Source organism: Pholis gunnellus, assembly GCF_910591455.1.
Source record: "Pholis gunnellus genome assembly, chromosome: 19".
Classification (NCBI taxonomy): domain Eukaryota; kingdom Metazoa; phylum Chordata; class Actinopteri; order Perciformes; family Pholidae; genus Pholis; species Pholis gunnellus.
Window position 1 is genome coordinate 13,574,016 of NC_136546.1, and position 24,631 is coordinate 13,598,646.

At 43.7% G+C, this 24,631-nt stretch overlaps 1 protein-coding gene across 2 annotated transcripts in view; it reads right to left on the reverse strand.

Annotated features, from left to right (window-relative positions):
- nhsl1b (NHS-like 1b) overlaps positions 1–24,149 on the reverse strand; it is a 92,838-nt gene extending 68,689 nt beyond the window's left edge. For both annotated transcript variants that reach the window (XM_079180789.1, XM_079180787.1), the window contains exon 1: positions 23,692–24,149. In XM_079180789.1, coding sequence (XP_079036915.1) covers positions 23,692–24,010 — 319 coding nt within the window. In that variant the 5' untranslated portion in view covers positions 24,011–24,149. The remainder of the gene's footprint in view (positions 1–23,691) is intronic.
- Positions 24,150–24,631: the final 482 nt, after the last annotated feature.

Consider the following 24,631-nt stretch of genomic DNA (forward strand, 5'->3'; position numbering starts at 1 on the left):
ACACACACACACACACACACACACACACACACACACACACACACACACACACACACACACACACACACACACACACACACACACACACACACACACACACGCCCACACACACGCACGCACACACACACACTTAACCTCATTTCACAGGGAGAAATCCAACGATCGAATGTCACGCATCGAAGAAAAAAGGAGGAATATTTGGGTGGCTTCGTGACAGATCACAAAAGTTCCATCAACTCCAGTTTAACTGCCCTTTTTCCGTTAGTCATTCAAAATAATTGCTTATTGATCAACTTCATAGGCACCCTACAAAGGCTAAAAAAAAAAGCTGCCAAACTGAACTGAAATGGGGTGAACTGTGTTAAACTGAGCTGAACTAAGCTCTGGAGCCTGAAACACATTTCATCTTCAGTCGACTGAAAACTAATTGAGTCTTCACCTTTTTTCAACACAGAGATGTGTTAACAGCAACCACATGCTGGTATTCAACTCCTACTTTCCATTTCTACAGGCCATATTTTTACGTTTTTAAGACTTTGTCCAATGTTTAATGTGATAGAGCACATGACGATAATGTGTGGGTAACTCCGCCCATATTAGCATGTGGCTAAACCTGTTGTTTGAATGGATCATTTGATATCTGGCCGAGGGATGCACCGATACCGAATATCGGGACGATACTGACTCAAATAGCATTATCATCGTCAATGGGGCAGATCTTTTTAATTCAATTTCATGTCTATATAATATTTTGACCAATTGTTTTTTTTCTGCATTAAAAAAAAAAGTTTACTCTCGAATTTAATTTTGAATTTTGAATATTTTTATTTCACCATGTTGCTGGAGTACGACTTAAGAATTAAATAAATGTATATCTATGTATATCTGATGTTGCCTTCCACATGAAAGAACGATCCCAGTCCCTTCCACACAGTGTGGCATGCAGCGTATTAACTAAACAATGGTATTAGATCAACACTCTGTATCAGTCAGTCTAATCCGGCCACGGGACAATACCTGAAACACACCTTTGGGCAACAACGGCAGATTTACAGTGATGTTAATCAATGTGCTTTCTTGTCCCTTTAATAAAAAAGAATGTGAAATAAAATAGACTGCCAAAAAGACCTGCCTTTCACAACACATTGTGCGCAATCACACAGGATGAACACTCGCAACACCTTTCCGACCTTTTGTGCACTTCCCAAACCCTTAAAAAGGCCTAGAAGTGGAGGTCCTCGCGTCCTTACAAAAACAGTTTTCCCGGCTAAAATAATACAAATGGCTGATAAATCTTGGGATCTAAGTGGCCGGTTGGACTGGTTGAACAAGTCAGCTGTACAGGCTGTCAGCGAGAGAGAGAAAGAGAGAAAGAGAACCAGTGTGAAGAGGAGTGATATGGGTCATGGGGGTGTGAGAGCAGGTCAGCGCACTGCAGTGAGAAAACACTTTATGGCTGAGCTGAAGGAAGCGGAGTCTCTGTGGGTGGTGACCAAAGGCGCTCCGAGTGTGTACAACTGTGGCTTCATGTGTCTGTGAGAGTTATACAAAGGCAGAGAGAGGGAAACAGAGTGGCGCCTGTGGGCTCTGCATGGCACAGCGTTGACAAAACACCGAGGGTAATGATCTCACACGTACACCGGGGCACTATTTCACTTTCTGTCCCCACGTCAAGAGGACGACCCTGGGGACGAAAAACTCACCTTCTCCAGACGCACGACACGGTTCACTTCTTTTAAACCACATGTCTAAAAAGCAGGTGTCACTATAAAAGTAACTGATAAATCATCAGTCATGACTGACTGTCTGTCTGTCGGGGGTTTAAATCGTAAATTGCAGAATACAGTGAGGAGACAAAGAGGTGGTGATGAGTAAAAAAAGAGAGCAGGTGAAGTGACTAGTATTACAATAACATCTGGAGCTTGAGAGAAAATGGTGCGGAGAAAAAGGGTGCCGTGGGAAAACAGTTTGTCATACGCGTGTCAAATAAAAGCACTTACCTGTTGAGTTATGAAGGAGGAGTCGAAGAGGAGTCAGGTCCCAGAACACAACCAATGTGGACAGAAGAGGGGGAGAGACATTACAGCTCATTAGTTTCACTTGGCAGACGCTTTTCAATAATGAACGCATTCAAACTTGAAAGTGGGGAAAGTGTAAACGGTGCATTCCTAAATCAGAAGTCAGGAGAAAAAAAGACACCAGCTGCTCGTTTCTTTCACCTGCAGTTTGTTCCATTTTGGCAAAACCATCATCTGAAGACATCGTCGTGATCTAAATGTTTCACTTGCAGGACAATCTCTCTAAAAAAGGACCTCAAAAGCTATTCTTAACACTGAATCAAATCCCATCAAACGAAAGAAGTTTTGTGAATTTAAGGAATGTAATGTCCACAGTGGTGGTAAAAGCGCTCTGCTCTGATCAGGAGCCGAGCAGCGGCGATCAAACCAGATTGTATCACTTGTTGTGCAACAAAAAAAAAGTCCTCTGGGAGAACATTAAGATCATAATAATCAGAAATACCCTCAGGACAGTTTTGTTTGTGCGTGGTTCAGTGCTTGTATACCTGAAGGCCATGTTACAACATGTCTGATACTCCCAGCTTTAAATAGGAAGCTTATTGAAGGCTGTTAAGACATTGGGAAATAAAACTGTAACACAGCTGACAAGCACTTAACCATCCAGTGAGTAATGTCTTTGGAGAAAGAGCAAACGTTCGTTTACTGGCAGCGAGATGCAAGACGTCTCTGTGCATATCACAGTAGATGCTCCGGGTGTGTTTGTGTGTTCCTGCTCGTCTTTAAAAGCAGAAGCTTTGAGAATGAAAGACAAACGAAGGCAAATTCAACAACCTAACTCCAATCAAGTGAGGATGAAGAAACCGAGCGCGGAGGAAGAGGTGCTGAGCATGAGTCAGTGCTCGGCAAGGTCGTTAAGACTTGAGACGAGAGGAGGCTCAGGGAGGTAAACGCTTCAGACACGAGACGACAGATACAGTGATTCATAAAAGAATAAACTGAAATATATATCAACTTTAATCAAAAACAAATATGAGAGTTATCTTCACAATTCAGACCAAAGCAATCCATCCTATTTTAAAAGGGAACTAAACATACAATAAAGTCAACGGCAGGCAGGAAACTTGCAGGTGATCTCCCTCCAGCCAGCTGCCACCTTATTTAAGTTATTGTAGTGAAATGAGATATCGTATTGATAACTCCTCACTTCAAAACGGAATAACAAGAATAAACAGAAACGTGGCGTCTGACAAAAGTTCAGATTGCTGCGTTGCCCGGGGCAAGTAAGGACACGGCGTCAAAAATAGACATTCAAATAGTTCACACCCATGTATGGAAGAACAAATATTCAAATGTAATTTATGACAAATCTCGACAGGCCTATAAAACCCATCATGTTCCACATCCAGCACTATTTCTACGAGCGCTCATCATTTCATAATGGAGAAATGAGAGCAGACAAGGTGAGAGAGAAATGTGATAATGAAAACCATCGCAACACTGCTAATCAACGACACGCCTCGGCTATGTGGTTAGTAGAGTGGTAAAAGGTGGTGTGGCATTAGAGTGAGTGTGTGTGTGTGTGTGTGTGTGTGTGTGTGTGTGTGTGTGTGTGTGTGTGTGTGTGTGTGTGTGTGTGTGTGTGTGTGTGTGTAGAAAACAGAGAGGGAGAGAGGATCTGCTCCATGATACAGGGTCAACGGATGACTGACCGGCTGGCCATTCAAATCATGATGTTTTCCACCGTGTCACATGTTGTTTTTATTTTTAACATATGAGCCGTTTGTGAGGGAGTAAATGTTTATATTCTACACAGTTAAAGCAACATTTCAAGCACACAAAATACACAGAGTTGTCAGTTGTATCATGTCGTTTTTGTTTGTTTGCTTCAATATAAAGCAATACATTTCAACAGCATACAAGCTGTATGTTGTATTCATTGTTGGACTGTGGTATTGAATTGCATTAGGTTTAGCTAGATGTATAAACACATAAATCTGAGTACCGTAGAAAATGTGTTTTCAATGCATGCGGTTTAACCTAATAAGATACAAAGATCTCAACATAGATTTTGTGTTTCCACTTTTTTATTGGAGGGAGGTATAGCGGGTCATGTGATTCCAAATATGAAACCCCTAATTAATAATACAGGTTAAATTATTAAAATGGTGGACGGTACATACTCACAGTTTGTTACTATAATAATATCATCCTGTGGTACCACGCCTGTCCTGACTGGACGAAAGGCAACAACACCTTGTGACCTGCAACATAGTGTTTCCACACTAGAGTCTATCTGAACATCCAAGCCGAAGATTACACCATTTATAAAACAATGCATACTCATCTCACAATGCACACGCACACACACACACACACACACTCCATTAACCAGCAACACAAATAACATATAAATCAGAGAGCTAAAAACAAAGCATCACCTGCAGTTACAAGTCTGTCTGCCTCTCCATCAATTTCCAGTCAGTCCCAGTATACCGGCTGCTCTTCACCACGTCGTCCCAGCAAACCACCTGAACAAAGCAAGCCTTCATGCTGCACTAAGAGTATCTCCACCTCTCACACCTCTCTTTTCTTCAATTCACACATTTCTCTTTCTCCCCTTTGCACCCTCCTTCCTTCCTTCCAACGAGTTAGTTGTGAACATGTGTGTAAAAAATGTGCCTAGGCACACTTTACCACTCACTCACTCACACACATACACACACACGCACGCACACGCACGCACACGCACGCACACGCACGCCTACCTGCGTAAGGGTTCCTCTTTTGCTTCCGGCTCCAAATCTTAATTCCTTTAACAGGCATGATGCTATCTGATCAACACGTCGCTAGAAACATGCAAAGTGTGGCCCTTACACTCAACCGAAAGATCCATGGCACCACTCACATCAGTTTAAGGACTACACACACACACACACACACACTGACACACACACACTGACACTCACACTCACACTGTGCAACCTCTGCACCGCCTCGCTGCACGCGTGCAGAGCCCACACACACGTTGGCCAATCAAAAACCTGTCACAAAGAAAAGAGGGGTGTGTGTGTGAGGAGGGAGTGGTGCATTGAAAGGGGGGGGGGGGGGGGGGGCTAACCGGTAACCTCTCAACCTCAAGGTTGCTACGGTGATGCGGATGCTATCTGCTGGGGACAGTTGTTGCCAGGGCGATGCAGCATTGGCCCCGTATACGCTCTGCTGTATAACGGGGTCCTCGGGGCCCCTTTCAGTTATCGAGTTGGGGGGTCATCGGCGCAAACACGGGCAAGCACTCGCTTCTGAAACGGCTTCTTTGTAGGTCTGAGCTGCTGAGCAATAACGCCTGAAGAATGGTCAGGTTTCATTTGATGCGAGTGGGTTTGGTTGAAGGAGAAGCTGGCCTTCAGAGGGCTCTTAATCAAACACAGGAAGCTGCAAACACATAAGTGAAATTCTGAAAGCTAAAACGTCCACCGAACTTTCATTCCCGAGTTGCATTTATTCTATATTTTCATGTCTTTAAGTGGGTCTGTTTAGGACCATGTGCAGCACCAACAGTTCTGTGAAATACTGACTTTCATCCCCTCTAAATATGAACGTAAAGATGAAGACTTTTATCTTTAACCAGTGTGTCTCTGCTTTATGACTCCTATCATCATCTTCTGTCTGTGCATTTCAGCCCTCAAGCTTTCTTCTATGTCCTTTCTCAACGGTTTCCTCCTTTAGTCCTCTACTCCTCCAGCCCACTAAGAGCTTTCTCCATCTGATGTGATTACGGAGGGCTTTCACAAACATCCATCACACTGCAAAAGCACACAATGTTCAACTTAGCCGGAAAAGACAGGCTTGATCAGTGACACGGACGACAAGTGACGTTGCCTGCTGCAACCACACGCGTTTTCTGCATTTAAAGTTAGTTTTTATGAAATCAACGCAGACCTAACGTATGCTTAAAGTCAGTGAAAAGGGTAATTATGTGTGCAAAAAAACTCTCAGCACTGGTTGGTACATTGTTTAACCTAATCATAACTTGCAAAGCATCCGGAAACCTTTCGACTATCCCTTTCCGCAGAACAATTCATCCCGACTGTTCTACTTTTCCAATCCGGCAGGAAACAGCGGTGAGAGACGTGTCACATCCTGTGGCTGGTGATAAGGGAATAATCTGAGGGACGTGATTGGACGAGGCAGCTGTCCGATGAAGAGTATTTTCCTCTCGAGGTCTGAGTTTATGGTCATGGGTCTGGGGTTTAGGGAGGATGGCGACAGGGACGGGAAATGGAACAGGATATAGTTGACAGCGCCATCTCCCACAGGATGCTGGGAAATGCATCTCTGACAAAGGGCTAGTTCATGTTTAATGGTGTGAAGTGTGAGCAGGGAGAGGAGATTAACTTAAATACCGCGACAAGGTAAGAGAGGAAATATGATATGCACTAAAAACAACTGGAGTACAGTAGCTGAAGAAAAGACTTCACAAATTCACACCGACATGCTGCCTTTCTTTCATCTTTTCCTCCCAACCCAATGACCAACAAACTACTTCAACCTGTTTGAAAAGGGTTTCATTTACCTTTTCTACAAAGCCCTGCTTCACAAAAGTTGTGCACATTCACATCTGGGAAGATCCCAGTACAACTGCAGTCTTTGAAGTGGGTTTTTACTTGTTGGGAGTCTTGATATTTCTTGCTCTCCATCTCCCGCCTTCAAGTTCATACATTCACAGTGGACCATCTCTCATTTCCTTTACAACCCCATCTTCTAGATCCACTACTGCTGTTCTCACAACTTCTCTCTGTCTGCATGACAACAATCCAATACATGCAAAAAATCTGAGCTATAGCAACAACTGCATGCAAACACACACACACACACACACACACACACACTTATTTCCACAGACTAAGGATTTCCTCTTTCTTTTCATTCTTTTATGTGGTGTTTTGAATATTAACAAATACACGCTAACATGCCCACCCACACACACACACACACACACACACACACACACAAGCTGTGACACTGGTTGAATAGGTTTGGTCTGAACTGACACTGACAAATGGGCTGCTTTGCATATTAAGTCTTCGTGCGTGTGCATGTGTTTTTTCTATCCTGGTGGGGTCCATCGCCTGACATATCACTCATGTCCTGGGGAAATGGCATTAAAATAATAAACAAAATGTATACAGGTAAATATACTGTATGTTTTCAAGTTTTTTTTAAAGTCTCAGTAATTTTCTATAACAGCTGATCGCTTTAGTTTTCATCAACAAACACAGGAGGAAATAAAGCATTTGTTGGGGACTATTTTCAGTGGCGGATGAATCAACACTTGGTGCTCTAGTGAGTGTTCGTATGAGGTATTGGATCCAAATAAACTACAGTGTCATGATGATGAAGGAACAACAGTGAGGCTCACTGATGTGTTTTAATGGAGCTCTGTGGCTCATAATTAAACAATAACTAAATACTTACAACAAATAAATACCTCCTACACACTAGGGGCATTTTTCATTTTATGATATTTTTGCATATGTCATAAAAAGTTTTGTCATACTCCTGCATTGCTGCTGTATTATAGAGCTCTGTGTGTGTGTGTGTGTGTGTGTGTGTTTAAGACAAGACCGTTTCTCACACTCCTCAGCATTTGATGCCAAATTCACACTCATTAGCACCATGAGAAAAGTCGACAAGGCCCTCATTTAGACGAACGTAAACACAATTAAGGCTGCACACACACAGATCTTGATAGAGAGAAAAACACACACAAAAATAGAGACTGAGAAGTCAAACAAAGGGATCGACGAAAGAGTGAACAAACATGCAATTCAAACAGGTACTAATTTGTCTTACATCTGACACTAATGGAGTAACAAGACTAGCTGCACCATGAAGCAGCAGTATGTGCATGTTAACGTGGGGGCATGTGTGTCTGGACAGTATCAGCAGAGGCCTGCAGCAGAGGAAAGACAGCCAGGGAGCGCTATCAGTAAATGTCACCACCACACAGTAGCAGGGCACAGTGACTGACCACACATACAAAGACTGTCCCTGTGTTGTCTCTCTTGTCAAATTCATTCAAGTTTTTTTAGTTTTGTACGTTCAGGCTTCCTTTTCTATAAGTCATCTGCCCTTTTGGGAGAAACTCGGCTTTAGTTAAGCTGTGCTGGAGAAACCGCCAGTCGCCCCAGTGATTCATTGGTACTAATCAGCTCCATGTAGTGCCTTTACAACGTTGACACAATATGCAAACAGTGCAAGGAACTATTCAAATGTGCTACCGAAAGAATCCGATCGATCACTGTGCTTCTTAATGTTTGGCCACAATACCGAGCTCTTGTCTATTAATGTTTGTGAACAAACTCAGAAATGAAAAGAGAAGTCAGGTTTGCTGGAGGGCGAGGAGAGTGTGTGTGTGCGCGTGTGTGTGCGCGTGTAAATGTGAAAGGGGAATGCAAAGTTTGGACATCGAACACTGCATCTGCTACAATGATACTAACGTCTACATTCATCTCTCTACATGGGTATATGGAAATGTGACCTGATTCCATTTGCAGTGTCCCAGTGACCCACAAGGAAAACTAGTGTGTGTGTGTGTGTGTGTGTACACACGTGTGACTTATGTTGTTACTACATTTCAAGCTGCCTGGGTCATGCTACGAGTGGCTGGTAGACGTAAGCTCACACAAAGGGCTTCTGTGTGAGGCTGAGTGATGGAGAGGAGAGATTAAACCAGAAGGGCGAGCGGAGGAAATTATAAGAGCAGCGCCACACATCTATGTGAAGTCGGACTTTGAAGCTCAACACATGATTTAAGATACAGTGGGCGAGTCCGCCTGTGCAAAAGGAGAAAGAGAGTTAGCGTTTACTCCTCGCAAAACGCCCCTTTTCTTGGGCTATGTTGACTCTGTTGATGTATTTATAACATAGTTAGAAGTTATTGATAGCAGTACTAGCGGGAGCATATCCAATCGTATTACATCAGTGTTTTGGTGGAGGGGACGAAAAAGCCTTCCAAAAAGTATCGGGGGTGCTACCTTTAATTGCTTAAGCGCACATGTGGCAAAGCTCAACTACACCCAAAGCACTCTCCGCCCAAACTTTGGCAGAGGATGGGAAACTATCGGGGTTGAACCCAAACCACCAAACCGCTCTGTTGCTTCATAAGTCTGGAAAAAAAAAAGAATATGTAACCCCCAACTTGTGCAAATCTTGAGCATGAAACAAAGGGATGAGACGAGGAGGAGTGGAAGAGGAAAACTGCTTAGACCTCGTGTGTCACCTCCCTGCTTCTGAAATTGCCTCCCGTCCCGTCCCCAGACCACAACCACATGAAAGGCCCACTGGGTTGGGTTCCCATATGGTGAGGAGACATTGTGTGTGTGTGTGTGTGTGTCTGTTTAGACGGCTTAGCTTGGTTAAGGGGGCTCCCTCCGACCTCGTGCCCCCGGCCTTAAGAAGCCACGCAGACAGCTGTTTTCTTGGAGAGCCTCTCCCTCTCAAAACACACACACAAAAACGCACACACACTCCTCGCTGCCCAATTAGGACACCCAGTTATGTTGTTAGTGGCTGTTTACCATAAACTCCCCCCTCTGTCTGCCTTCACCCTGCCCCTTACCCTTTCTGACCGCACTTTTCTTTCTTCTTGCTCTCTCCCCCTTCCTCGAGCACTAAATATTTCGCATAGCATCCATTTCACGCCACAGATAGCATCATGTGGTACAACAGAGGGGCTAAATGAATGTAACTGTAGTATTGGGAGACATTTAGTGTTTTTCAAATGACTCTAAATCACAAACTTCTGTCATGGATGCAGTAAAAGGCAGAGCTGTTTAAGCCGGGCATCATATTCCTCACTCACTCGGGCCTACGCTTCCTTTCCTTCCTGTCTTTTCTTTACCCCAGCTGCCTCCAACACTTCCATTCTTACTTTTCATCCTCTCTCACTTTCTCAGCACCTCCAGCGTACCCTCTCATTTCTGCTCCCTCCCTTTCTATTGAGCTACTGAATTGTGACCGTTGCAGAATGGTCAGCTCGCTGGGAGGGCTCAAGACTGGCCAGGAATCTGTGTGTGTGTGTGTGTGTGTGTGTGTGTGTGAGTGTCTGTGTGTGTGTGAGAGAGATTTTAAGCATGTAACTGTGCTGGTCTGCCAAAGGGAATTAGCCTCTATTTTCCTCTCTGTTGTGTATAGGCCTGTCTGACTTGTCAGCCTCAACGGCACACAGATCTGTCCAAAAGCACTTTCAGAATAGAGCGAGAGAGAGAGAGAGAGAGAGAGAGAGAGAGAGAGAGAGAGAGAGAGAGAGAGAGAGAGAGAAATAAAGGTGTGGTTGGAGAGAGGAAAGACAGGCGTTGGAGGAAACGCAATGAGCTGACCACAGTAAGACTGACTGAGGTTTGGGAGTTAAGTCAAAGAATGGAAATGAACTAAAGGCAAAGAGGAGAACATTTGACTGAACTGTGCCTCTTAGTATTCGGTGTGAAAACTGTTAAGAAACTCTGCAAGGCCATCGTTAAAAAGGTCTGGCAACCTGTATCTGTTCAATCTACTGTACTTATAGGCTGGTCCTGTGTGTGTATATATATATATATATATATATATATATATATATATGGGTTAGGAGGTATTTTATCATAATATGAAGGTGACGTTTATCACTAAGCTTTCTGATCCACCGGTCACCAGGGTATCTCAAAGACTGAACAGATTTCATGAAATTTGGTGGAAAATTACAACTCAACCCAGTCATCCAAATCCAGTATTGAATCTGCTTATTGAATCAGAATCCTTTCAAATCCCTTCACATAATAAGCAGCGGTCTGAATCTTACAGTATCTCACGATTTGATTCTATTCTCGATTCAGTACATAAGGGCGCTCATAGCAGGATCTAAACACACATTAAGGTACAAGGTAACGTTTATTCATGCTAAGCTTGCACAAATAAACACACGTTAGTATTTCTCACATCTCAGTACCTTCATGAATAACTAGCGGCTCATTTTACTACAAAACATATAAATAAGGTGGCAGCTTGCTTTTAGCACGTTGTCCTAAAGTTCCCATGTAAATTATATTGAATTGAAAAACTAAATTGATAAACTACATTAGTCATGAGTTTTGTTCCACAGCTGTGTGTAGGAGTCAAAATGGTCTTTGGAGGGAGGAGGACGGAGGTCCCCGACAGGTTTGTTCTGTTGCATCACTGTTGAGTTGCCGTACTGTGTTTCCTTTTCTTTTAACTTTATGTAGATAAGAAGCAGTTGAAGAGAAAGAGGGAAGATAAAGACAGAGTGGGAGAGGCGATAACATAAAAGACTAAATGGAGAAGATAGCAGGACGCAGAACAAAGACCAGACTTATTCATAAATGATTGATAAAAGAGAAAGATTGATTGATTCCTCCCCAGCCCTGGGGGATCTGACATTTCCATCCCAACCACTCACTGCGGCCCGAGTCTCCCCACAACAAAGACCTTCAGTCTCATCTCCAGACCTCCGGGGTATCGGGGGCCCAGAGGACCTCTGCTCCCCGAAGGCCCAGAGCCCCTCACTGGGCTTATTAACCTGCTTTCACACCCCGTCCTCTTCCAGGACCTTTGGGCCTCTACAGGCCAAGTTTTTCCAACAGTCCCCGGAAGTTGGAGGTTGGGAGTGAAGGTGAGGCCCTAACAGTAGGAGACGCCGCTGATGGAGGGAATTCACCCCGATCCCAGCAGACAGCAGAGGCACATTGTTGGGGTAGTTGAAAGGAGGAGGGGATGGGGGGGTGGGGGGGGGGCTTTCTTTTATGTGGTGCTGCCTTGTTTGCTGCTGTGGGCCTCATTGAGGGTAACGGATCAAACGAAGGAGTTATACATGAGTGTGTGTGTGTGTGTGTGAGTGAGAGAGTGAGAGAGAGAGAGAAGCAGTGCAACTTGAAACGCACACAAAAAAAAAGACAAACTGCCTTTCGCTCTGAGGCAGGAACTGGATCCTTCACAACAGCAGTGACACCGACGGGAGTGAAACTGCCCTACAACGACCACCGCCCAGATGACGGCACAGACAGGTGAACAATCGCCGTTACCTGATACACCGGCGCTGATGCTCTCTACATTCACCAGCGTACACGCAAAAGGGTTCTGCTCACTCTCTGGCATGACGATAAGCTGCATAGCCTAAATACCAGGTTCACAACATCACATATATGTGGAGTCTATCAAGACTTGCATTATACTTTTATCAATAGATCAGTAAATAAGCGTCAGTTCATATTTTTTATTAATTTCTTTATCTTACAGCTCAGTTTGGACTTCATCGTTTCAATATTATGTGATTTGACAACTACAGAAGTCTAAAGACTTTTCCACAGATTCTCAATCAGCCAACAATGAAAGGTATGAAGTGGGACGAGGGAACACACCTAATCAAACAACTATAATGGTAATAGCTTGCTTCGCCCACTCAAGCACATACACACACCCTGAGAGTCCACACACACACACACACACACACACACACACACACACGCACAGAGAGAGAGAAGGAGAAGGTCAAAAACACAGCTGAGTCAATATACGAGGACACAAGCTGGCAGTATCCTCCAGAGTAGAAATGCAGGTTTGTGACCATTCAGATCCCAACACTCTCTCTCTCTCTCTCCCTAAACGCCTGTTGCTGAAACACCTTGGTACCTCGGTGTAGGACACTCACATTTGTCTTGGAAAAGACCGGTTTATATTTATAATCTGAAAATCAGAATCTGCAGACCAGCACAAAGCTCAACGTCTGACACAGAAGAAAACTCCAACAACAGCCAATGTCAATGTGGCCACAATATGGGCCGCCCTCACTCAAAGCACTTTACTGGAACTTGAATTTAAAAGAGGACTGATTTTGATCTTAAAAAAAAAACAAAATCCAAGTAACAAGTAATAACCAATGTGAATAATTACATGTCTCCACACTCGACTTACTTATAAACCAACAGGTAAAACAAACAGGTTGTTTCCCATCATGCACTGTCTGTTCAGCCACACACTCTCCTGTTGCCTCCCTCAGTGGGCAGTAACAGGAACGGGCACGCAGACTCCAGCTGGGTTTAAGGAGATTAACCATTCTGTAGCCGTATGAAATCATATTCCTCATAATCCCCATCACTGACTCCGAAAATCCCCTCTCACTGTGTGGCATGGGAGGCTTTCTAAATGTGCTCTCTTGTTCTTTTGAACACACACACACACACACACACACACACACAATAACAGCTGGATATCTAGATAAAAAACTCTTAACATGCAGATGTGTAAGATTACAGAGTGTATGTGTGTATGTGTGTGTTAAATTTTAAGCGAACATTTAGACAATACCATATATTTGATCCGCAAAAAAATAAAAGGTGGGACTAATGAATGTATCAGTAAGTCGTGATGCACTCTCTTGTTGTCGGCTCAGGGTCTCTCTAGTCATTTTCACTCAGCAGCTGTTCTGTAGTGAGGACTTTATAGCTATTTTACATTTGGATGGCAGCACATGGGTTCATGCTGTGTGCGTGGTTAAACATGCTGGGACTGTGTTTCTAGTATAAAAATCATTCCAGCGTTTTGAACAATTCGAGGCTTGTTTTCCCCTTTAGTCACACAGCTGTCATATCATAGAGGACTTGTACACAGCGTGGCACAGACAGTATCTATACAAACATAGTGTGAGAGTGTAGTGGCTTGATTGATTGTAATCATAATGCATTTTTTATTACCGTCTATCTATTGTCATCTTTAAGTTGCCTTCTATTTGTTTCCACCGTAAGAACATGTCGACACATGGCTGTGAAACGGTCCAATAACCTCACAGAATAGCTGTTGTTTTTAATATGTTTTGACTCTTATGACATGTATTGACAAGCACAATTATGATCCCACATTACTGCTTCGACGCTACAGACTTTTTTATGTGCGTGTGTGAATCAAAGTTATTGTCCCGTTTGATTGTGAACATGTGTGGGCACCAGACGTCACCAGTCTTTGAACCTCTCTTTTCCTTCAGGCGAGTTTAATAGATTGCATCTTAACCGTAAAAGCACTCCCAATAACAAACACTCTGTGTGTGTGTGTGTGTGTGTGTGTGTGTTCAGCATGGTACAGAGAGGATATAGATTGTACAACAAGTGGTTTGGATTTCTGCACTCATCCTCACAGAGGAGAGAAGAGAGAGACAGGATTTTAAAACGTCAGTGATTCATATTCATCTCATTGTGCTGCAGAGAAAGAAGACAAGGGAAACCGGTCAATCACAATCAAATCGATCAAATGTCATTGTTATAAGATGACACACACACACACACACACACACACACACACACACACACACACACACCTGTTTTTGTCATACACAACACCTGAAGCTTGATGTGGGCAGAACAATGCGACAGCAGATCTTGGGCCAAATATTTGCATCACTCAACAACTCACACGGACAGGAACAGAACATGTAAATAGTGCCCGAGTAGTGGTACTCTGTGTATATCACGGGAAATACAGACGGATGGAAACTTTATCACAAGTAAGTTTGCATGTACACAAAGACCCACACAATGAGGTCTCTGTGTGACGAGGCAGCAGTCAATGGGGACTCCTGTGCAGAGCATGTCGTACTTCACAGCGACAGGCGCTTTCTCAGACAGAGTGAGACGGATGAAGAGCCGGAATCTGCTCCAGGCAAGAGAGGGGGAGATAAACGCATCACTTCATGGGAGATTTGTTTTGAGTATTTCATAGAGAAATTAGCAAAGTAAATAAAGCGACTGGAACTCTCTTTATGGGCGTGTGTGTGTGCAGTAATTTACAGAGAAACTTAAAAGTTTTGAAATTACCTGATTCATCCTAACAAAATGTTATATACGCTAATTTGTTCAAATGTATTTACGGTGTCACATCATCTCGGGAACATTAGAAGAAAAAGTTGAACTGAAGCAAGAGTAACGAGAGAGAGAGAGACTTTATACCATATGTATTTATGAATTTACACCGTCCTTCCTCAGATAAACTACACTAAACTAAATTCATTTTAAACCAGACAGGTAACCCTGCATATTTACAGTTCACCTATTTATGAATTTATTGCAAATTCCTTTTAGTTCAGAGGCCACAGACGCATTGTGCCAACTCAAATCGTACTAACGAGCCTCCACAAGATCTAAAGGCTTGATGGGGCAAGAAAGCTATCGACGTATTCTGCGCAGAGCACACACTGTAACGTCAAAATCAGCCAACTTATTCTGCAACTGTGGGAATGAACACAAAGTGACACAGGCCTGTGTTGACGTGATTTCCAGACAAAACTGAAACGACCAAAACCACATACTACAGTGTATGCATGCATGTGTATTGTATGTGTGCAAGGGAGTTATGCAGTAGGGGGTGGGGTATGTAGACACAGTATAGATATAATAACCAAGGTCAACATGTTGACAAAAGGACCTCGTGACCGTTGGCAGGAATTGAGGACAACGGATGATGTCGCCATCCTCTGACACAGACGGCAGGGCGGTGACGGGAAAAAGATTTCTGTAACTAAATAATCATGACGTCCCTCAATATGACCAATTATTGGACTGACTGTCAAAGAAAATAAATCTACGTTGAAATGAAAAAGAGCTCTAGTGTGGTGCTCTGAAGGAATAATAAACACAACTCTCTAACCCTGCTTCACTCCTCCACCACCGCCTTGCTGACTGACACACAAATCCAACCGACTCAAATCTGGGACTTCTCCAGCGACTTGTTGAGACATAAGTTGCACAACGCACCTAACGGAATGAACACATTCTATGTCTCTCAAACGTTAAACATTATGTCTGACATTCCAGTTGTCTAATGCCGGCAATGTTTGAAAGACTACAAATATGCTTGAAAAGAGCCAACAAACAGCTGTTTGTAAGGGATTATGTGCCAAAACAAATATAGCAGCAGCTCCACCCCATTTACTCATCTTCCCCTTTTTAAATGCAAATATTCAGTTTTATCCTCAATTCAGCCGTTGCCATTTTCCTTTAGCCATCACAAGATAAGCCTATGCAGTCTATATTGTGCAGGTCTATATTGATATTTCTAGTAGGATTTGTTGGCTGCTGGGATGAGAAACCCAAAGACATTTCTACAACTTCTCATGCGAATCACGAGGACGGCTACAGGACGCACCGCGCGCTCCGTCTGTCTGCGTCCGTTTGCCTCCATGTGTGCTTTGGGTGAGTGGCACAAGTGACAGACGTGGCAGAAAATCCCTGTTTATTTTTCCTGAGGTGGTCCTACAGTCGGAGCGTATACGAGTGTGAAACGGTGTGTTTTCCAGGCCTTGAGTGCCGTGAAGGGAGGATGTGGGACAACAATAGCCTTAATGTTCCTGTAACATGAGCTCCCACCTGCTGCAGTGTGTCATTACTTTACCGTATGGACGTGTGTCTGTCCGTCTACACGCCATGTCACACATCACCGCAGTATTATAAAGGATGTATTTAATCTTTAAACCTTCGCAGCCATCAAAAGCGGTTGTTGTGTAGCTCTGTCCCTTTGTGAAAAGTGAAAAGCAGCCATTGGGTCTTTCTCCTACGTTGCTGCTTTGTATGAAGATGGTATTTGTTCAGTAGCAGCCATTGATTTGTAGAATGGATAACTGTCATGAAAAGCATGAATATAACCAGTCTAGAGGCAACAGGCTACGTGTGACAACGATTATGAAGTAAGAGGTAACTTTGGTGCATCACAACCTCTGTTGTAGATACCAAAAGAATGAACAGCTGGCAGAATGAACAGTGGCGGATCTCAACCGTGTTGTGACCTAAATCACACAATGCGCCTCACACTGGCTGAGTGGACGTCAGTCCGTGATTTCAACCGCATCATCGCGAGTTAGCTGACAATCATTTGGGGACATTACTCTCCCCAAAATGGACCAAATGTATCAGATCGGATCATTTCGCTCCTTCAAATTGATTCTAGCAATTCTACTAAGTCTGCTCCAAGTAAACCTGAAGGACAGACAAAGGCATGTTACAGATGTTAACGGTAACCCACGACCTTCATCTGTGGAAAACAATAGTATTAGGCAATGTGTGTGTGTGTGTGTGTGGATTTCTGTGGAGTAAAACTGACAAACATTTCTTCTATTCAGTATATTGTCTCTCTTTCTTATGCGACACCGTTTTATCTAAAACCAGTTGCAGACTTTAGCCGCCCTGCTCGGCCCTCCTGGCTTCCCTGTAATTGAGAAAAACAATAGACACCAAAACATGCCTACAGTGTCACTTATTGAGTGGCCCTGAACAGATATATATGTAGGCGAACACATAAGATTACAGGCAAATCTTACTTGATAATGCATTCTTTGGAAAGATAAGACGAGAGAAATGTACAGAGCGAGACAAAAACATCGTACGAGAGGGAAAGATAAAGAGCGAGCAGGGGCCTCGTCTTTGTTGTGACAGTGTGAGGGCGGACATCAAAGTGCAGAGGATGGACCGAGATGAGAGGGGAAAGGTCTGGAAGCCATATGAAACAACAGGAAGAGAGAAAGGGAGAGGAATATAGGACAGGGAGTAAGAGAGAGGGGAGAGAGGAAGAGCCGTTAAAACAGAGGAAGGAGGGAGGGAGGGAAGGCTGAGGCAAAAAGGGAGAGTGACTGACAATGGAATATGCTGAAACATCTAGTGACATCTGTGCACAGAGACTCACTTAAACACACAACACAATGTTTTGTCAGATGTTGCATGACAATATAAAAAGGTCTCCCTGAAGGCCTATTTGGTCTTTTTTTTGTAATTTGCCTGGTCAAAGGTTTGGGAACAAAGCAGAGCTCAGGCTCATCTGTCCTCCCCTTTGTTCTGCTGTCAGTTTAGTTCTTGTTTGGCTCTCTAGTAGAAATGCAACTGACCCTGAACATTCGGCTATTTGTCATACCAAAACCACAGTTGTGTAACATCTGGACCACAACTCTTTGCACTCTTCAACTTCACCGTTCTTCAACAGTAATGGAATACGTCTGTTGTAATGCAGCTAATGCAAATTGCACAAGCAGAAATGTGTATGTACTGTACATTATATATTCAACATCTCTAGATGACTCTAGATAACTCTAACGCAATAATGCAAAAGGTGTTTTGCTGGGAGAGAGAAGAAAGGCTCATTTACAGCCTAATGAACCTATTCTGGACATCGGCAATAAAATTCTTACTCGGAAAAACTTCAAATATCTACGATCCACTTGTTACTCATCAGAATTTTTATTTCAGAGGTTATTTTGAATATCCAAAATACATTGTGACTAGTAAACGTGTATTACGGATATCAACAACTGGCATTATGACAACTAATGATGCAATTTCAGATATCTACTATTAGAATGATGACTAGAAACAATTGCAGGTATCCACAAACGTATTGTGGATATCCAAAAAGACAAGAAGATGCCAAAGTTGCTCACTTCAGATATGAAAAATGCAATATTTGGAATTAAAAGCCCAATAGACAAGAAAAGTGACAAACGAGGTCATCCTTCTTTGAATAAATGACGTTGTGGAAATCTGAAATGGCAATTGCGGACAGGAAAAATATCATGGTCGTTATCTGAAATGTTCTTTTTGACAAGGAATAAAATTACAGATATCTGCAATACATATCCAATCTAGCTATTACATGTTATTTGCTAGTACAGTCAAAGTTGTAGATATCTTAAAATACAACTTCTTTTAGTAACAATGTTATTTTTGATATCTTTAATTACCATTCTGATGAGTGAGATACAGTTTTGACTAGAATAAATGCTATTATGGACATCCAAAATCTAACTGTGAGTGTTTTTGAAAATTAAAAACCATGTCTGGATCCTCCTCTAAGCAGAGGTCACCACAGTGGGAGGAACATGTTGGTTAAACCCTGGCTTACTCTGCAGTAGCCACAACTGGATCTGGCTCCTCTGAGTGTGTGACCATAGGCACGCGCGTGTGTTCTTTGAGGACAGCCAAAATAAAAGAGACTTCATACTGTGTATATGTAAGTCATACTCCCAGACTTGACCTAAAGAAACAGTTCAGTCTTACTACTATATGCAAAAATAACCATGAAATAAAGCCATGAAATGACCGTGAAATGTTGAAAAGCAGCCGAGCGTCATCATCTAATACCGGCAGAAATAACTGATCAAATACCAGAGAGTGATCTGGTATTCACAGACTTCCTAGCAGTCCGCACAGGCTTAACACCACTGCTCAAACCAGGGCAGACACACACCACACACACACACACACACACACACACACACACACACACACACACACACACACACACACACACACACACACACACACACACACACACACACACACAACTCTACATTTAGCCATTTTCTTATTAACTTCACTGCCATCAAGAGCAAAGAAGTCTTTGACAGATTTAGTTCTATTAAGCGGAGGAACTGTAAGACCGCGCTGAGCAGAGGCAGCTGGAGTCGAGACATTAAATATGACGTTAACTCGAACAGACTGATGAAGAAAATGCAAGTGTGTACAAATACAAATCGGCAAGAGAGGTTTAATAACAACACGTTATTACTCCTAACCAACACTTTCTCCCATGCATTTCACTCCCCCAACACTCCTTTTTGTGCCCTTGCCAGGGCTGCGTCTACATCTTGGGCGGTCTGCATAGAGGCGTGAGAGAGGGTGGTAGTATGTATACACCACACACACTCACACACACACACACACACACACACACAAACACACAGTCCAAGTCAGATGCAGTTCAATGACAAAATCCCTTCACTTGTCCGCCCTTTCCCCACTCGTTTTTCACAGTTTTTCCTCACTTTTTCTCTCTGACCCGACCCGTCTCTTTTGTTCCTCATGGGACCAGGTTGACCCCCTAGAACCAGGCCAGGCTCCCCTCGCTGGAACGAGCCCTGTGGGAACTGACTTATGGATTCTGGCTGTGTAATGACTGCTCTGTATCCATGAATGGAGGCGACCATGGCGGGCCTGAGTGAATAGTGACGGGGGAGAGTTGAGGTGCGATAAACAGGACTGCGTGTGTGTGTGTGTGTGTGTGTGTGTGTGTGTGTGTGTGTGTGTGTGTGTGTGTGTGTGTGTGTGTGTGTGTGTGTGTGTGTGTGTGTGTGTGTGACAAACAGGAAAAACTGATAGTTAAAAAACGATAAACAGCAATTAGTTTATCTAGGCATTGCAGTGCTTTGTTATTATTTGTTAAGTGATAAGGGACATAACTTGGGTCTCATTAGCGTCATTACTTAATCGCATTGTTTATGCACAAACATTCATGGCCAGTGTGGTTCCAGTCTGAGCCGAAATATGTCCATCAACGCACACGCCAAGAATGTGTATGTGTCCATGCACAGACACACACACACACATACACACACACACACACACACACACACACACACACACACAGGCCCTTGAGAAGCTCTTGAACATAGCAACACACACTAACGATGATGGCATGCTACAGATGAAAGACATACCTCTATTAATAACTGACTGCTGAGAGGAACGTACGGGCCGTTTGCATGTGTGTCTGTGAGAGGAAGATTGACTGAGGACATTAGCAGGGCAGCTGGAAGCATGTGTCCAAATTGTCTTCTTTTTTTTTTGTTGGTCTGAGCCCCACAGCAGCAGGTAGCTAGAAGGCATCAAGACATCTGACTGGGAGGCCCGTTAAGTCTCTTCTAACTCCAATTAACCTTCAACTAGTTTGACCTACTTTTAATATTAAAATAGCATGCTCCCTATTCAACCCAGTGGATAAGAAGTCCTCCATTATAGGCCCTTCAGGCGGTGCAATTTGTGGCCGTCCCAGACAAAAGTTGACAACCGGGAGAGAAATGTGATGAAATCTTTGATCGTCAATCAAAAGCGGGTTTTTTTCAGATCGTATTGTTTGGCAACCAAAAACAATCTGCGTCAAAATTCTAACAGTATCAAAAAAAAAAATTGCTACAATCAAAATGTGAATGTGACGTGAAATTATGGAAAATACCCTGGTGAGCTAGCTAATGCTACTGCTAAAAACACATTTTCCTCACACAGCAAAATCTGGCTTTCGTGTTGCCGTCTGTCCCCTGACTGTGCCCGGGTCCATGCGCTCCTCCTTCAGCTCCTCTTATGAGTTATTGTTTTAATGCATAGAAGTGTCAACACTATGGCCAAAGCTCGTTTATTGTTTGGCTATTTTCAAAACACAAGACCACCACCAATGGATGACGCAAATTAATGTTTGCTTTTTTTTTTTTTTCTTCCAATTGTAGCTTTACGATTCATCCAACATAGATTGACTCTTGTCGGCCAGCAGCAGATACCCAAACTAGACTTTATCTAAACTCTTGACTCATGAGTGTCAGGTGTTCCCCTCTGAGGCCGGACAGAATGACCTCTGACCTGCTGAGCGGGACTTCAGCACAAATGGATTAACAGAAGCATGACACAGTACACAAAATACACACATTTGCCTATCATGTCCCTGTTCAAACCGCTCCTGATGATTACTTTGACTGCACAGGCAGACAAACAAGACGAGACACTAAACACACACACACACACTCACTACGCCCTTCCCTCAATGTCAGTCGCCCAGCATACAGGGGCCCCTCTTTCGGCCCCTCACCAGTAACATGATCCATCTCTGACCTGAGGTTAGAGTAGGAATCCTAACCCACAGTAGTTGAAGACAAAAGAGTGACCGGTCACAGTTAAATGTTTACATGCAAACTATACTGAGGACATGGTTATGCAATACTTGTCTTTGGGGCCTGGTCAAATCCCGTAAAGGCGATGTGTCATGAGGTCGCATCAAATGTGAAGTTAAAACCCGCATACCAGACGTACAAGAAGCAGAGCTCTATGGATGCTTTGTTTCTGCACTACATGTTAACTTTGATTTGAATACTCATTCAAAACAACTCCACCAGCTGCTCTGTGTTTTGACACGTTTCAAATCCTCGAGTAATGCCGGGGGGGTGGTGGGGGGGTTCATCAAATGGCATTTTTTTGACAGGTGTTTGTGTGGAAAAGCGTTAGGAGTCAAGCAGACACACATGTGTCGCAATGAATCTGAAGCCAGTGCTTCTGTAGACTCTGCGCTGGCGTTGGGGCTACGTGGGAGCTGGTAACTATACGGATAGCTCGGTAACACACCGCATTCCAGGCTGCTCTCTCACACCTTGTCCTCAGCTGCTGGCCTCCACCGAGTGATTGAGCGAATGACTTCAAAAAGGAACTCCCAACCCCACCTAGTACCGCGCCGAAGCTTCAACAGGTACAGAACACTAGGAGCAGCCGAGTCATGCCATGCGATAACACCTGGGGGGGGATTAGTTAAATGTCTGGTAGCTGTCACGTAGCGGGTGCCCCCTAGAAACAGCTTGATGGAGTATCAGTCTGTGTTTGTCTGTGTAAGTGTGTCTGTGTCTGTGTAAGTGTGTCTGTGTAAGTGTGTCTGTGTAAGTGTGTGTGTGTGAGTTCAATCCATTGCTCATCGTACATCACATTCATTTGTGTCTGGGAACTGTCTGCTGAGCTTATCGTTTCCCTGCAACCAGTTTTTGAATCTCTGTGTGTGTGTGTGCGTGTGCGTGTGTGTGTGTGTGATTCACAGTCAGACCAAAGGCAGAGTGAATAGATGGGCAGCAGGAAAGTAAAAAGGGAACAAAAAGCGGTGACTCAGGACTTAAATCCTCCTCCCGTCACCGACGCTCAGAAGAATTTGGGCTCGCCTTCTGAATCCTACTGTGCAACATATTTCTGAGGCAAACTCTGAATAAACAAAAGAAGCCAAGCAGCTAATCAATGGGGGAAACCCTCAATCCCTCAACTACTATGTTTACACCGTACCACATAACAACCCATTAAAAAGGAAGCAGTGGTATAAAGAAGCATATCACTTAAAAGGCTCTGCTATCAGAGCAGACTAACAGACAGGCTTATCTCTCAATCTTGCCGGGCCCGGTGGCCACAGTCTGAGTTAATATATAACAGTGTGTGACTACAGGAGGCAGCTCTACAAGGGCAGCAAAACAAATCACAACAAAAGTCAGCACGCGCTGCAGCAAATGGGAATTGATTTCCCATTCTTTCTCTCAGTTGAGCAACTTTGTTGACGTGCATAAAACAGCACAAGGGGTTGCTGGAGAGGCCTCCTGTGATCTCTGGAGCCTTTGAAGACCTGAACACAGATGGTGAGACCGTTTGGGAGGAGATCCATCATCTCTGACGGGACTCGACACCCTTTATTATTATTAACATCAGTCTGCATCAAGACAAACGCAGCCGTGTGTCACCGGTCACTCCTTGCTGCTTCTTTCAATGGAAGTGTGACAGATCACCATGAACCCAAACCAGCATCTCTCCACAGACCAACGACTGTGTTTCACAAGTAACACAACTCCAGATGCAGGTTCATTCAAAAGGCAGGAGTCTTCAATGAAAACGCTTTTTATCTAGTTATATCTGGAATTAATCAATACACACATTACATATCTATGGGTCCCATTTAGAAGTTTATTATGACTCCTCTGGTTTAATTATTCACGTTATGGTATTGCTATGGGGGTCCAGATATGTAGAAATGTACTCTTAGTTCTCATGCTGCGGATCAACATGTTATTTCGTTGCCACTGCAAACTTACGGATTTTGGTTGTCTTGGGATCCAACTTGCGGACTTCAACTTGCAGCTTCTGCAGCCGCCCCTGAATCCTGCAGGATCTTCTGAACACCATCCCCGCCTGCATCTCGATGCCCAGAAAGATGTCGCAGGCATGTCGAGAAAGGTCGGAAAGTTGGAGTATTATGTTGGTCAACGTGTGACAGCCGACCTCGTCCAGAGACGAGAACAACACGGGTTTCCGCAGTTTGCGTCTCCCGGTTTCTTCCCTCGGTATCCAGCCATCCCTCGCGGATAACCTCCCAACATGCCGCGGCTCGATGGTCCTCTGGTGAAAGGGCATGTTTATATCATACCAATAACTCCTGCAGGACGGAAAACTGTTCGCGCAAAAACCTTTACAGCTTTAAAAACAAAACTAAATCCAAGACGCATCACCGTCATTTGGCCGCTGCTATTAGCGAGGCAGTGGAGTCCTTCAATCCCGCCATATTCTCGTCTTTCAAAAGCATGAGACTTTGTGCTGCTGTACGCTGGAGACGTTGCCTCCCAAAGTCTATTCAAATTCAACCAGACAGAGAGCAGGCTGGAGCGAAAAGAGGAAACAAAAAAAAAACAGAAGGAAAAGTAAGGGAGAGAACTAATAAAAAGCCCGGAAAACACTACAAACCACCTGTAGCAAGTGGAACCGGAGCCCGGTCTACAGGAGACTTTACCTGCCTCCCACCGAAGTCAGTCCAGCGGTCTGATGGAAAACATGGACCGGACTCCTTCCTCCAGATTGAACCGGAGTGACTGAGGCTGCTAACAAGCTGAGAAGTTATGAGTTTCAGGCTAAAGTCACCGTTTAATTCACGCTCTATGAACCATATTGTGTAATAATCATTCGGGATTAATTAGATTTTTAACAAATAATAATCATTTTAGGTAAGAGGTTCTGGCTGGACTTTATTATGTCTCTCCA